We start from the raw sequence: 17,035 nt of genomic DNA on the forward strand, positions 1-17,035 counted from the left end.
ACAGTCTTTCTTTCATTCCTACCAAGGATAGCCATTGTGTTTGTCCAAGACCATACCCCATAGAGATTGTTATACCGTCTGCATTTTAATTGAATATTGATTCTAAGTTAGTAGTGTTGCCAGCTCACAATCAAGCAGTTTCAAACTATTCCATACAAAGTTTGAAAATTAAAAATATCATTCAGAAGTATTGACGTTTGCTTCAGGAGAAAACAGAGCTGAAGGATTTATTCAAGGAAAGATCTATCAGTGAAATAAAATAATCAAAGAAAAGACAGGGACAAAAGGCAGAAAACGTTCTTCGTCAGGCCCGACTAATGCCCAGAATAGAGATGTCCTGTTTTCTGTAAACACAATAATATTCTATTTGGATGATCTTGAGTCACCTACTGGAGTACAAAGGTTCTGGTTCTCTTTAACAGACAGATTAATTCATTCTTTTAAATGCTTTATTTTAATCCAATTTTAGTGTAGGATAAATGCAATAAGATAATTGCAGAAATCATTTCTACTGTAGACAACGAAAGTATACTTTCAAAGTGAATGATAAATGTAACACACATTGATGAACAATATGAACATAACGCATCAACTATTGCAAATGAATAAAGACTTACATGTCATTGACCAAATAAGCAAATGGACCAAATAGGCGGCTCCCAGAAGACATATAAAGCAATATATTTAGCAATTGTGCCTAATTGGTTTTTAGCCACATTGCCATGCCTTAACATTACCACATACATTGCAAGCAAGATATTCCACCAGTCAAAGTTCATCCTTTATGCATACATGAAAAAAAAACAATTCCAGGAGCTGTGGAGTCCCATTCTTCCAACTAGCTTGACACCAAGGACCGCAGTTGCAGGTCTACACTGCTCACTGGAGTCACAGAAACATTAGGTCTATCGTTGTCACCAATCCAGTTTCCAGCAGCGGGTTGTCCCATGGACTTCATCATTGTGCAATGTACACAGATTATAATACAGGCCTCCACATTGTAATTGAACCTAATTGGTACTATTATTATTTAGTAATGATTCCTACTACAAGTTTTGGATTGTTATTACACTGATTTCAATGTTGTTAAAGTGACAACAGTTTTAATTCTCTACATAAGCAGATCCTCAGGAAAACAAAAAGACATGGAAATCTTTTTCACATCACACTTAAACAACAGGGAAAGAGTTAAAACAGCTTTCAATAACCTAGAAATAGAACACTAAGGCAAATAATCTTGCATTTTTTATAAAACCAGAATGGCACTACAAAATAATTTTATTTCAGTTTAGTAAATTCTGAGGTGGGAATAAATACATCCACGTTATTCATAAAACAGGCTTCTAATTAAAATTTGACCAAAATAGGAAACACTTTTTTCAGCATGCAATATTCCTAAACACACTCGACTCCTAAAAAAGGTAACAGTTCCCAAGACAGGAAGCACCAAGGCACCAGAACATGGCAAATATCCAACCTATTTTTATCTTGACACTCGAAAGTTTCAGTTTTTCTCTCAAAGCAGGATAGCTAGGCGTTCGTCAAAACGTCTTGCAAAAATTGGGAAGTTAATTTTCACTTAGATCATAGTATGGCATAACATAATGGCACTATTGGTGAAGGTGCATAAGGTAGAGAAAGCTGAAGCAGGTATCATTGAATAATGTGATCCTTTGGAATCTGATCCACAGACCAAATCACTACACATGCAGGTAGTGGTAGTTGGACTCTCAGGCCCACTTGAGTCCTGGTTATCAATCACAGTTTTGTGAATCTGTGGATAGTTCAGATTATAAGCATGTGGAAGAGTTAATCTATTGTCAATGAGGTGACACCCTTAAACATGGAAAACGTAGTTGGCAGTACAATCTAGGCAGAACCATAGTTAAGTCATGTCCAAACATTTCACTATGACAGCATTTCACATGCAGTAGGTCTGCATCTAACTCCAGGTTGTAGGTATCTACATAGTGACCATAATAAAGCAGTTCTGTCAGCTGAACAGCAACTGGACTATGGTAAATCTACCCCACAAACACCATTAGTAGCAAAATCCTCACAGGTAGGTGCTTCTACTACAATAATAAAAGAGAGTAAGCAAGTGTTATTGGTATTTTTTTCCCTGCTGTTATTGATGTTGCAGAGACACATACTGTGGTGACAAAGTACTGTAGAATGATGTTTTATCATTCATGAACATAAGGCGGATTGCCCATAAACTGTAGTGAGACTTGCATTATCTTGTATTGTCATACACACTGACTCTTCCTTTACAATATCATATTTTAAGGTCGTCACTCAGCCCACCACATGATTTATAAGTAGATGAGAACTGTTAATGTAATATTTTATGTCACTAAAGTTTGCAAACTTCAAACAAATGTTCACAATTTATTTTCAAAGAAATTAATAACATTCTATAAAAATGATGTAAAACAAGTAGCTCTTTAAAAAGCCCTAGGTTCTAGTGAAAGGATGTAAGTAGTGGTCATTAAATGATTTGAATGACAGCACTTTGTAAATCACACAAAATGACAGCATTACTTTCATCGGTAAGATGGACACCGTCTCTGTGAAACAGATATGAATTGTCATATATCATATTGCTATGGTAAATACTACTAACCTGGTTATCTCCAACATATGTTTTGGGTTAAAATCGGTAGTGAAGAACTACATTGAGGTTAGCAGTGCATTACAAAAGTGTGTATTGGGATAAATTGCAGGTAAAGAAACACTATCTTCCTTCATCTCAAAACAAAAGGGTGGACAGGGATGGAATATGTACGAGATCAGTACCTCTTACATGAAAAGTGATTACATTATGATGGCACATACTGAACATGATACACAATTTTGAAGCCAGTGCTCCACTTTGCCTTAAATATTGCCCAATCCAAATATGTTGCCAAGTTATACTTGACAGAATACTGCTTTGGCCAGTATACTAAGGAACCTCCTAGAATCCAGACTTTGGAGAATTGGGTTAAGCCATCCTTAGAGTTCAAACAACAAATGAAAATGATTTTAAAGATATGTTCTTTAGGAGCTAAAATACCCTACAACAAAAAATATTATCCGACAATTGTTTACACAGAAAGATTTAAAATAATGAACATGGGTTATTTATCAAATACTCTTTTTTGTATTGGATAATTCTAATCATGTTGAGTGACCTCAATGAAAGGATTCTAAATATTAACTGGCATATATCACTTTGTATTTTAAAAATGCACACAAATCAATTAGTTAATTTTCATGAAGATCAGAAATAAAAAAATAGTCACTTCCAACAAAAGAATTACATGAATAAAGATGACCATGAACACTTTGGTATGTAAGGTTTTGTATTATCTAAGTTAACAGCTTACAGAGTAAAACAAAAGCTTCATAAATGATTCAAATAATGCTAATTTCAGTGACTAATGTTCGCAAACATTAAAGAAAATAAAAATAAATTCCATAACTTCGAAAAATAACCTAAAACATTAATAAATATCGAAATATATTTTACATAACAAAAATAGGCATTTCAATTCATGCTCAATTTTAAATTGTAAAAATAGAAGGTCAAATAAGTGGATTATTCCTTAAAGAAGCAGAAGGTACATATCCTTACTGTTTCTTTTTGGAGTGTAAGGCACAACTTAGAAGTCTGAGGAAGGAATCATACTGTTACACAACTTTCTTTTTAAAACAAAATCAGTAGACATATGTAAGGTAAGTTAATTGTACACTACATTATTTAAGTTTACTGTGGTACAAATTGGGGTTGCAAATGATTCGAGAGGCACATATACATGCTTAAAGTATTACAAAAATGTATCTTTAGGTTACATGTGTTCTTTTCACAATAAAAACTAAGATTATTACACAAAAGTTAAGTAAGAAATAGTCTGAAAATGAAAATGACAATTTAAAAACATGGGGGCCGATTCACAGAACTAATTTAAGACAAAATCCTAAACTTACTACTTTTGGTATTCACAGAAGTTAGGATTTTGTCTTAAGACAGACTTAAGACAGACTTAAGACAAACTTAAGACAGCCTTAAGACAAACTTAAGACACACTTAAGACAAACTTAAAACAAACTTTAGACAAACTTAAGACAAAAATCCTGTCTTAAGTCTGTCTTAAGTTTGTCTTAAGACAAAATCCAAACTTTTGCGAATACCAAAAGTAGTAAGTTATGGATTTTGTCTTAAGTTAGTTCTGTGAATTGGGCCCATAATTACTAAAATTGGCAACTTATGCCTAAAATACTTATTCATATTAAAATTAATTAAAACAATAAATATCCTAACTTAACTAAAGTTGCAAGGAATTTAAGATAGAATAATATGTTTATAGTGGCATCATCATAAAAAAGTTAAAGTAATTTCCAGGTTAACATGCTACCTTCATTTCATGGACCAACCACACCAACCTAAGCCAGTCTTAACTCTCAACTCTTGCATACATTGTTCGGAACGTTACAGAACTTTAACAGCTATACACTACACAACCAACAATCCCCCTTCATTTAAACAACCACACAATCAACATCAAATGTAAAATCAAAAAAACTCAAGAGTATGGCAACAAACCCACCTTCCTACATGCATTCACTCACCATTAAATCACAACTCAAGCAACATAGTACAGCTTTCCATCCAGCATCAACTATTGCTGCACAACAATTATTATATGTCCATACAAGTACTAGAATTCTACCACATACTACCAATCAAACAACCACTTCATACACTCAAATATATAAAAAAATGTCTATACACATCATCAAATGAACATCCACCCACTATTCTACACCCACGCAGATAACATCATATACAAACACGTCTACCTTTATACATCAAATCAGCCACCATAGTACATGCTCACAACAACCATAACACAGAAACAGTTTGTCATATACTTCTATATAATTTTACACTAAAAAAACTAAGAAATAATTTCCTTTAATACATCACATTTTAAAGATTGTTGAATAATACGGCTACCCAGCCTCCATCATATCTAAAAACACCCATAATTATAAAACTACACAACTATCATCAAATATATAAACACCCACCACTGTCAAAACATGTATCAATAATCATATTACCTCATCCCCACCTTTATAGCTCAACACAAGGAACATTGAAAATCCACACAGCTGCCATATAACAAGGCTTTGCAGTGTCACTTTATAAAGTCCTGTCTGCGTACCTTGACCAAAAGCCATTCCCCATAGCGTACATCTGTAATGTGGGCTTCAAGAAGCATTTCAGCATCTAGGCCAAACATGCTTTGGCAGCAGTGGATAATGATACACTTCATTACACCTCTACATTGGCCATATAATGCTGAAGGAATTCATACATCCACCATCTATAAGCCTCAACCCTGCAAATGTCTCCATAAAAATACAGGGAGAGTAAGCAAGACATCGGTCTTCTCCTGGAGAAGGATACAAACACAAGGTACAGAGTGGATGGTTGGATTATTTTTGTCATAAAGGTGAAAAGTTGCTAAATTCCACATTCTGAAATGTTCTATTGTAAAGGTAGCAGTATGCTTGTCTTTGGATTATAGCTATACTTCACAGTATAATACAGGCAGTGACTGAAGAGCAGTATGGTGCTGATAGTATTAACCTTAAAATACATGGTCACTTAAATAAAAAGGCTCTCCATCTTATTGCCATGCCATTCTATGTAGTAATCTGGTTTCACACCTTATTTCTATTAATGTTTCTTAAATCTGCCTGTTGAACACAGTAGTAGCAGTCTCAGTTTAGTGGCATTTGTATGGTGACACATATGTAGAATACAAAAACATATACCAAATGTAGTTTCATACACTACAATGAATGAAAAAAGGTACCTTTCCAATTAGCTTTAAAAGTCATGTAACCAAATGATTGAAATGTTGATCCTTTGTAAAAATATTTCAGAGGCTTTATTTAAACCATTCATATAAAGTCTGTAAAAGTTCTAAGTGTGTGTCAACATTTTATTAACAAATATAACAAGGCTGTTTTTAAAGCCTAGCCTAGTATCTTCTGGGGTCACAAATCCTTTCCAAACCTTTCAATTTCTTCAACAAGAAAGTCAACATCAGATTTCCTTGTAGCTGGGTTAGAGAACACCATCCTGAAGAAATTCACTTTATCCCCATGGGGCTGATAACTGACCATTGTTGTTCCTTCTTCCATCATCATTGCTTTTATCTTTGGTGCAACCTATGGAGGAAAAAAATATTTTGAGAACTGTACTAGGCTATTTATGATCAGATTCAGTGAGCACAATTGTTTTTCATTTTGATCAGGCATGAAAATTGTATCATAGAAAGCTGCTTAGTTACTTTGAATTTGTCACTGTTGGAACTCTCAAAAAGCATGGTAGCTTAATGGTACTCAGGCATACCATGGTCTAAAACATTGAACTTCTTTCTAATCAAAGAGAGATAAAAGAAGGTCAGGAACAAGAATTTATTAAACTTGTGGCACACCTATGAAAATATATTCCTAATTGCTTTACATTATTACACATTTTCCTTTTAGGTACCAATTGATTTACTGTAAATGTTCCTCCTCTGCTGAGCACAGGAACATGAAATAAAGATATGTGGGTGTACATGAAATGGAGATGTAAACAATTGTGGAAATGGCTAAATATATGGCATACTCAATTGAAAGAGTAGTCACGAAGGAAGTCTTCATGACAATTATCAGTTTGTTGGTGATTGGTAGCGCTATGGTCCAATCTGGAATTCCTACCATGTGTAAACACTCGAATGTTTAGGTATTTTTATATGACATTCTTGACTGCACAGGCAAGCCCCTGAGAACTACACATTGTTTTGTAAGGGAATATTCATTCTTTGAATCTTTATTCAGTCAAAGTGAAACAACTAACTAAAAGGAAAGCTACATATTTATTTATTTCCCTACTTGGAAAGAACACAGCAGTAGTTTAAATCTATTCAATCTTAGTTGGGCTCAGCATAAATTCTTTCAAATGTGCACTGCATGAACTCCAGTTATACAGTAATTTTCTATAGCTATAAACAATCAATAGGAAAGATAGTTAACTCAAAGTTATTATGAAAGTAGGGGACAGCAGAGAAAAAGTATGCATGCAACAACATGTAACAGGGTCCATAATAAAATGGAGGTGACTTGATCATCACATTCACTATAGAGGTATTTACATGCTCCCAGTCTTTGAACCCATTCAGATTCCAATTCATGCCAGCAAGTTTGGAGGTTAAATTGCCCCCCTCTGCCATATCTATGGACAAGAACATTTGCATTGCCTTGTGTGTATCCTAATTGATTATGCATATACTCATGAATCTGAATATATTGACAATAAATTATTTTAGAAACATGCACCTTTAGTTTCTCAAGTGATAATATATACCCTGAATGTATCTTTTTTTAATCTGGAATACTTCAGGAAGCAACATTCCCTCTAAAAGGTGTACATTCATCAATATCAGATTACATTAAAAAGTCCTAATCCGTTTCCAAATGGTTTTGTACAATTTATTGTTATTCAAAATGTAATTACCCAATTCCTTGTGATGTGTGTCTGTCTTAAGTGATATCCCAACATAGTTTGTGGGTGCATACAAGACTCAGTCAGCCTTCAATCATAAAAGGTGAAAAAAACGTTTTGACAAAATTTTGAATTTCTTAATCTAGCTATACAATAGTACAGTTACAAATCTGGAAATGCAAGATCTTCATTGTTCATGGACCTACTAAGATTTGAAATCCTAAAGATCTTTTTAGCCCATACAAACCGGGTGAAGTAAAAATGCACATCAAGTCAAAATAGAAATAGTACTAAAATATGAAGTTCCTAGAGTAGAATGAGAAATTGGTGAACTTTTCATGCTAAACTGATTTAGCCATTTAACAAAGTTTTTCTCTTTGTATACAACCTTGTTTAGTAAAAAAAAAATTAGTTTATAATTTGCTTCAAATATTAGGGTATAGTTCCAGTGTATATGAAACTTCAAGATATCTGAAGGTTGTAGTGTTAGATACAACGAACTGGTATTATTTGAGTTTGAGTTGTTCTTATCAGAGTTAGTTTTGTCTCCATAAATTCTGAGAACAAATTGGGGCATATTTACAAGCTCCGATCACCACCGGAGCATAACTTTTTTTTTACTCTCCTGTGGATTAGCAACATTTCCCATATTTACAAGTTGGCACTAAGCCACTTAACGTAGCTTAACACCACCTTGTAAATATGCCCCTTTCCGCCTTAGTCCTCTGCGGCAAAGGGGTGTGCAATGGGTGTTGCTGTGGGTGTTCCACCGCAACTCACATTGCTTTCTGACGCTACCCCAGATTTACAAGGCGTAGGTAGTGTCATAAACAGCACCATTCTAACGCCATGGATTATCAGGTGTTAGAATGGCAATATGAGGAGAAATTATTAATTTCTATTCATTTTTTACTCTTTCCATGTGCAGAGCAAATCATCATGAATGATTCTTTATGTACAGGAAGGCGTCCCTTCCTGCACATAAACAATCGCCCCTGCAGCGCAGGCACCCTTGCAACATGGCGGCAGGGGGCCCGCGCTGGCCAGTTTTTTTTGTCCCAGCACTAGGGGAAATACAGGGGTGTGCCGTATTGTGAATACATCGCATTCCTGCATTTCAAAAATGTCAGAGCGCAGTGCAGCTGATTTTGTCTCAGCTCCGCGCTCCAACATTTTTTGTACATTGCACATGATAATAATGATTTGTGGGAAATTGTGCCAAAAAAAAGTGTTTATGCACATGGTTATAATCAGTTCTGGTAAATTGTGCACAAAACAAGTGTTTATGCAGAGATAGTAAATACCAAGTGACTCATAAACGAGGGCTGAGGGTCTTATTTAGAATCTAGTGGATGAGACACTCTGTCAAAACATGACAGATATCCTGTACATTTGTATTATAAAAGCCACAGGCTATAATGTACTTCTGATACGGTGGACAGGACATCTACCATGTTTATAGCCGAGTATTCAGTCGGCAAAATGTTAAATAACGTCCATGGGTGCCTATTCACTACCTGCATTTTGTAGTACATTTAGGAGTCCTACAATAGTACTACCAAAGTACCAAAAAATACCATTAAAAAACCTTTGAGTGTAAATCATCACTTCCGCCTCTCCTATCTTTTCTAGGAGGAAATCCTCACAAATGTAAGTTTACTAATTAGAAACTAATTAGAAGTAAATGTGGAAAAGATATGTGGGGTATATGCAAAAAAAGGACATATTTACTACTAAATGGGAGTTGCTTAGGAATGAGTAAGGAGGGGTTTAGGGAGTGTTAGAGAGGGGTTTATGGATGGACATAAATCCACCCACAAGAGAATAAGCCTAATGCTATTCACATACTGCTCTTTCAAAGTTACTACAGCCAAAAAAGGAACCCAAACAGTAGTAAATTACTCCACTTCAGAGCTGCAGTAACTCCAGAACCACATATGGCTAACCACCCTCTCATAGAAAATAATGGATGAAGAGACTTAAATGAATACCCCACAGTAAATAATTTAGAATTAAATTAAACTATTTTAATTGTTTCAAATATATATAAACATAATTTAATGCCAACAAATCTAAAAATAAAACATTTATTATTTAATTGTAAAATATTTTAACAACCTTTCTTGAATTTTTACATCAACGTAACATTAATTTGTAGTAAAATATAATTAAATTACTTCTAATTAATTCTAAGCGTCACTCTCAATAATTATTATTGCATAATACAAAATATTTGTTTTAGGAGGGAATATATTTTTTCATTTTACCTTCAGAATTTTCTTTTTTTAATTTATTTAAATTGACTAGTGATTTAAATCACAATTATGTTAATAGTGCTGTAGATTGATTTTGTTTTACTGTTAAAATAAATATATAAAATTAACATACATTAATATTTAAAATAAAAAGATTTTTGAACCTGGTTTCAATCTGGTTCTTTGGTAGGGTTGTATAGAAAAAGGGGTGATTTCTTTCCCTGTGTTAACTATGGGACGTATGGGGTAGTAGCAGCAATGACATCGCCACACAGCTCTAATCGGCCCTCCGCCTGTGTCTCCCACAAAGCTAGAGCGTTTTGGTCCATGTCAGTGCTCAAAGCATTTCTCACAGTCGAGATATTTCTTTTTTATCTCTATCTGATGCCTCTTCTCAGGGAATTGTAGTCGCATCATCCTGATCCAGGACCCCTGGGCTTCACTTTTCCTCCTAGAGATTAGCGATGATCCTATAAGATAGTGTAAATGCTAGGCCTGGGCTAAAATTCCATTCCGCTTGCGGAAATTGCGATAATTTGACATTTTTGCATTCCGTGGAGAGCGCGAAAATGTCAAAATTTCCACAATCCGCATTTTACCGGAAATTTTTTGCTTGCTCGCGCTGTAAAATAATACATTCTCGCGTGCGCGCGATCGCCTTACCTTAATCCCCGCGTTCGCCGACAAGTTTTCCCAGTCCGGTCGTGTTCTCCACGAGATGTTGGATTGTTGGTAGCCATTTGCGCTGTCTCGCGACAGTTCGCGCCCGCAGTAACATCATTCGTCGCGCGATCACGTCTTTCTTCTCGCGATCATGCACCGCGAGACAAGTGAAAACAAGATGATCGCACCCGCGAGCAACCGCATGGGTAAGTTGGCGAGCCACGACCACGCAGAAAATACCGCGAACGGGCGGGAAAAAAACTTACGCATCTTCGCGATATTTCCGCGTGTTTGCGGAGATTTTTAACATTTTCGCGATAATTTGCGAAATTGAATTTCGCAAATTTCGCCCACCCCTAGTAAATGCCAAAGAGAGCTACAATAAAGCCTCAATTAGAAGTCTACAAAGGGAAAACGTATTTGACTCCTTTGGTGGTATTCTTTCATAATTCAGGTAGTACTGTTGGTTTTGCTGTCTGCAAGTCTTTTTCAACAAATTCCTGACACGTGTTTTGGTCTTTCTAGAGCTCATCAGAGATATTGCTTTGTTAGACACAAGGGAGCAACCAGTATAAGTGAAAACAATGCCCTTTCAGACTTTGAGTGCTGTCTAAATTATGCAGAAAAGAGCAAGGAACCCTGGGTAGTCCTGAAGTTTTAGGTGGAGAGCAGCTCTTTTACATGGAACACTCTACACATCACAGACACTCCAACTCTGCTCACCTCAACTGTCTGTTTTTATAGCAGAGTTTTTAAGCATTGTATTAACTGAGTGCCATCCATACCGAGCTGGAAAGCGACAAAGCCTTTTGCCTTTTTTACTGCAAAGCAAAGTCTTTAAGCATAGGATTAGCAAGTGCCACTCAAGCCGAGGTGAAAAATGGCCAAATTCCTTTTGCTATTCCTGACACAATTGGTAAAATACCATCCAAGTCAACCTGAAATGAATAAAAGCAACCCCATGACATGTGTTACACTCTTTTCCCTCGATGTCCATAGCACTGTCCGAGTGTGGGAGACCTGCGGGGAAGAGAATCAGATGTGACTGCTGCAGGGGACCTGTTTCTGTCTGGACTAGAGATCAGGGCCAGAGTGTTTAGTGAACTGGGCAGCTGGGCTTCAACTTAGTTGGTGGCAGAGACGACTCAGGACAGTGCTGAGGCATTTGGCGGTCCTGCCCCTAGAGTGCCAACTAAATACTGGGCACTTTGGCTACTGACGAGAGAGAGAAATGCTAAGGAGCACCAATAGATCAGTTATGTAGGAATCTGGCTCTTTATATGCTATGCTAAAAAGAGGTATATTGTGCAAAGAGTTCGGGTATTCCCTTACTAGTCGACAGGGGCTTACTCTAGCAATCCAAGGTGCTCTTCTAGTGGGTAGTGTGGTCGAGCAGTGTTAGGCTTTCAGAAAGGAGTGTAAGACATCTGCACATACACAAAAAAGTATAAAAATGATGCATACAACTCATTAAGTAGATCTAAACCAATTTATAAAAATAACATGTATCATTATATATATTTAGGCACCAGAATCAATACCATCAGGTAAGTACATTTTGCAAGAGAAATACTTTTACGTTTAATAAAGTCAACAGTGCATTTTTCAGAAGCTGCAATGTGTCCTATGGGAGGAAGAACAAGTACGGCATTCAGATAGAGTACAGCGACCTAAGCAACCAATCTCCAGGGCTTAAGGTGAGTGTATGGCAAATTCCAAAGCAGCACCAGCAAGACACCACCAGTAGCACTAGGGCGGCCAGGTGAATGCGTGCAAAACAGAGTTAGGTGCCCAATGTTAGTCTATAAGGATCTGGTAAAGAGGCTAGAGGCTTGGACTGTGAGGCCAGTTGAGCTGAACCAACAGGAGGGCTCAGGCCTCAAGATGCTTAAATACATGGGGACACCTTTGGTCCTCTTCTCCAAGGGCCAGGGGAGACGGGTGCAGAGGTGTCTTTAAGCGTCAGGATTTCCTTACCAGAAGCCGTCGCGGTAGATGGGGCATGCGAACAGAGGCTGCCGGTGACGTCGGAGAGTTCAGGAAGGGTGAAACCACAGTTGAGTCGTAGGGCTGGGGGACACGCTGGCACCATTGACCCACTTCAACTTGGGCTTGGCGCAATGGGTGCAGTGGTGTTCTTAGGCGTCTGGTTTTTGCTGTCTTGGAGTCCTCTCAGGTCTCTTTGGGTGCCTGCAGGATGCAGCGAAGCATCTCTGCTGCTTCATGGGAGTTCTTGGTTCCTAAGGGCTGGCAGGTCTCCCAGGCTTTGGAGACTGAGCAGCTGCAGGACAAGCTGTCTTTTGGTGCAATTGTTGAAGTCAGTATGCAGACCGTTAGGGTTGGCACCAAGTCCGTTGCTGTGTCTTCTGTTATTTCTCTTTGTGACTCTTCATGTCTTTCTTCTTCTGTCAGGTTGGCAGGGTCTGCTTTTCTAGTGCCAGAGGCTCCTCTACTGAATTTAGAGGTGCTAGGGGAGTATAGGGTAATAGCCAATAGGCTACTATGCTCCCTATATGACCACTACCTTAGGGAAGTGGGCATAACCCTGTCCCAGAGTTCCTAAGTTTGCCATCACCAAGATAGCCAACTCAGAAAAGTTCTATCCTCTTCAGGTTAGACCGCCTTAGGGGTGGTACTAGCATGGGGGTGGGCACGCCTACCTGACTAGCTAATTTTCCTGTCTGTCCTGGTGACAAGGGGCATTGTACAAAGGGGTTGGCTTCCTCTCCTGTGAGAAAAGCCAGATTTGCATTTCAAAGGCGATGGCTTATTTGAAGTTTGGCTGCCCTGGAAAGCTAATCAGCAGGTCATCCTGTGGGAAAGGGTGTGAACACCCTCTTCCTGAGCAGGCTTTGTTTCTGACCTCCTGAGAGCAAAGGCATTCTCCCTTGGAGATCTGAAACCTGCCTCTGGTGGCAGGTTGGCAAAAAATAGTCAATCAACACACCAGTGGCTGGTCGGTTTTCAGGGGGCACCTCTAAGGCACCCTCTGTATGCACGTATTAATACATCCAACACTGGAATCAATGTGGGATTATTAACACAAGATGTTTGATACCACAAATCCCTATTTTCAGTGAAGCCATCGTGAAGCTGGGGATTTCGTTTTCACCAGTGTCTAGCACATGTTTTAAAATGGCTTCTCTGTTCACTTGAACTGGCAATAATGGAACTGACTAGCACAGGGCATATCTGCTTATGCAGATATGCCCTCACATGTAGTATAAGGCACCCTGCCTTAGGGCTATAAGGCCTGCTCTAGAGGTGACTTACAAATATTACATGCAGTATGTGTGCCATGTCGTGTTTTCACTTTTGTCTGTATCAACACATGCAGCCTGCAAAGGCAACATTGCATGAGTTTGATGAAGAGTTCCTTTGGGTGGCACAATTTGTGCTGAAGCCCTTAGGGACCCTCATTAGTACCTCAGTCCCTAGGTACCAGGGGTTCCATTTATTAGGGACTTGTAGAGAGTGCTAAAGGTATTGGCAAATGAGGGAAACAATTGTGCAGTTTTGGGAAGGAGATCTGGCACTGTGAACTTGGTTAGGAGGGACCCAGTGCACTTCCAGTCAAATTCTCATCGAATACCAGGCAAAATGTGGGGGTGACCATGTCAAAAAGGGGCACTTACCTACAAGTGAATCCTGGTATTTCCCCAGCTGCCACATCATGGTGTCAGAGAGATGTGTGTGGGACAGATGGCTGACACTAGAGTTTCTTGCTGACCAGTGGAGTGTTGTAGGAAGCTGGATTTCTATATAGTGGACGAAAATGAGGTACACTGTGTAGAGTCCAGGCAACCCTTATTGGCTGACAGAGGCATAAAATGTTAACGATAAATGCTCTCTTTCTGTGGTATTGTGGGCTAGCAGTTTAGGCTTATCAGAAGATAGTGCTAAGCATTTGTTGTACTCTCAGAGACAATAAATGAGACACACACTCAAAGTATAAATCCAAGATCAATTTAGAAAGATAACTCTCATTTTCATATAAATTTTGATACCAAGAACTTTGTTATCAGGTAAGTAATTTTTGACTATTGAATTTAACAGGTAAGTAACATTTTCAGTTAAATGTGTCTTTACACGTTATGCTATCCTATGGGAGAAAAAGGCATATACGGTACAGGTACTTACATCAGGTTTCCGGGGGTCCCCTTGAATAGTGGGGTAAGGTCCAAAGTACTACCTGCATTTAGAGGATATCTGCCCTGGGGCTTCTGGGTGCGGAAGTGCTGGTCGGGTTGATAGCCTTACGCACCATACCAAAGGAGAGAGGGTGGCCACCTAGAATCAGGCTACACAAGCGGACTTGCGGTCAAGTCAGGAAGCTCCTAACGGGGGACTCGATTCACAAGGGTTTTGGAGGTAAGGCAGAACGGTCGGTCCGTGGCGCTCAGGTGCAGTGGTGTTTGAACGGTTGGGCTGTTGAGTCGCAGGGCCATTTATTAATTCCAGGTCAAGAGCCCCATCGAGTGCTAAGACTATTCTTCCTCGATGACAATAGCGCTGTCCGAGTATGGGAGACCTGTGGGGAAGAGAACCAGCTGTGACTGCTGCAGGGGACCTGTTTCTGTCTGGGACAGAGATTAGGGCCAGTGTGTTTGGTAAATTGGGCAGCTAGGCTGCTCCTTGGTTGGCGACAGTGACAAATCAGGACCGTACTGAAGCATTTGTTGGCCCTGCTCCAAATTGGTAACTAAATAGTAGGCGCTTTGGCTACTGATGAGGGAGAGCGGCTGAGGAGTGCCTACAGATTGGTAGATACTAGAATTTCCCCAGATGCTCAAGCATGGTGGCAGAGACATGTGTGTGGGACAGATGGCTGACATTGGAGCTTCTTGCTGCCCGGTGGGGTGTTGTAGGAAGCTGGCTCTCTATATAGTGGACCAAAATGAGGTACACTGTGTAGAGAGTCCAGGCAACCCTTATTGTTTTACAGAGGTACAACATGATAACATTAAATGCTCTCTTGTGTGGTAGTGTGAGAGAGCAGTTTAGGATTATCAGAGGGTAGTGCTAAGTATTTGTCACACTCACAGAGGCAATAAATGAGACACATACTCAAAGAATAAATCCAAGACCAATTTAGAAAAATAACTCTTATGTTTTAATAATATATTGTGATACCAAGAACTTCATTATCAGGTAAGAACTTTTTAAAATATTGAGTAACACAGGTAAGTAAAATGTTCACTTAAATGCGTCTTTATGCGTAATGCTTTCCTATGGAAGAGAAAGGCATATACTGTATACAGGTACTTGCAGTAGGTTTCCGGGGGTCCCCTTCAGTAGGGGGGTAAGGTCCAAAGTACCAACAGCAGTTAGAGTTTACCTGCCCTGGGACCTCCGGGTGCAGAGGTGCTGGTAGGGTTAGTAGCCTTACGCATTACACCAAAGGAGAGGGGGGCACCTAAAACAGACTGCACAGGGGGATTTGTAGACAAATCCGGGAGCTCCAACCTGGGGGCTTGGCTCACAAGCGTCCTGGGAGCAAGGCAGCAAAGTATGTTCTTGAGTTCGGATGCAGAAAGGTTTGGCTGGCTTGGCTAGTGCGACGCGGGGCCTTGCGGTTGTTGGTCTCACCGGTGGAGGGTGCAAAAATCAGGACAGCTGAGCCACTCTGGAAATGTGTCTCAGTGGAGTTGATGTCCCTCAACGGCTGCTCGGTCTCAGTACTGTTTGAGCCCAGACTAGACTTAAATAGGCCTTGGTTGTTGCAAGGGTTCCGTTGGCCGGGTAGTGGTGCTGTGTGGCTTCGGATGCTACTGGCATCTTCTCATTTGGCGGAGAGATGGAGCTGACCTTCTGGAGCATGTAGACTTCTTCCTGAGTGGGTGCTGCATTGATAGACCGGGGAGAGGCTGTACGGTAAACCAGACTCTGCTGTTTTGGTGTCTGCAGACTGCAGAGGAATAGCTCCTCTGCTCCAAGGGAGATTGCTGGTGATTTGTGAAGACCTAGCAGTCTACCAGGGTTCTTGGTAGGGTCTCTTCATGATTGTCAAGACTGGTGCAGGCAGGCATGATTTGGTGCCAAAAGTCCACAGCAAGAATTCAGTTTTCGTCTTAGCGGCTCTTCTTTGTCCTCTTCTTCTGGCTCCGTCGAATCTGAGTTCCTGATATCAGGGGTGCCACCTAAATACTCAATGTAGGGGTATGAAGGGGAGTGACAGGTAGCAGCCAATGGGCTACCTACTTTTAGGGTGACTTCCTCCCCTATATGACCACTTTCTGTGGTTGAACTAGCCTGATGGTGAACATGCCTACTGACTAGCTAATTTTCCTACCTGTCCTGGTGCCATATAGGCCTCAGGGCAGGGGGTGGCATCTCACAAGTCTGGGGGAAGCCGGGGTTGCATATCAAAGGCAGCAGAGTCCTTTGAAGCCTCCTGCCTTGATATGCTGATTATTAGCCATCCTGCTTGGATGAGGTGACAACACCTCCGGACAGAGCTGGCATTGTTTCTGCCCTCAAAGGGCATGGGCTCTCACCTGCAGAGAGTCAGAACCCTGTCTGTGGTTGAAGGCTGGTCTGCACCAGTCCGCCAGCACACTAGAGGTTG

General features: G+C 39.6%; 1 protein-coding gene across 5 annotated transcripts in view; it reads right to left on the bottom strand.

Moving 5' to 3' along the window:
- Positions 1–468: 468 nt before the first annotated feature.
- Positions 469–17,035, bottom strand: part of LOC146822909 (glutamate decarboxylase 1-like) — a 931,087-nt gene continuing 914,520 nt past the window's right edge. For all 5 annotated transcript variants that reach the window (XM_085607065.1, XM_085607066.1, XM_085607070.1 and 2 more), the window contains one exon: positions 469–6,228. In XM_085607065.1, coding sequence (XP_085463191.1) covers positions 6,055–6,228 — 174 coding nt within the window. In that variant the 3' untranslated portion in view covers positions 469–6,054. The remainder of the gene's footprint in view (positions 6,229–17,035) is intronic.

This window comes from Triturus cristatus, chromosome 5_2 (assembly GCF_964204655.1).
Source record: "Triturus cristatus chromosome 5_2, aTriCri1.1, whole genome shotgun sequence".
NCBI lineage: Eukaryota > Metazoa > Chordata > Amphibia > Caudata > Salamandridae > Triturus > Triturus cristatus.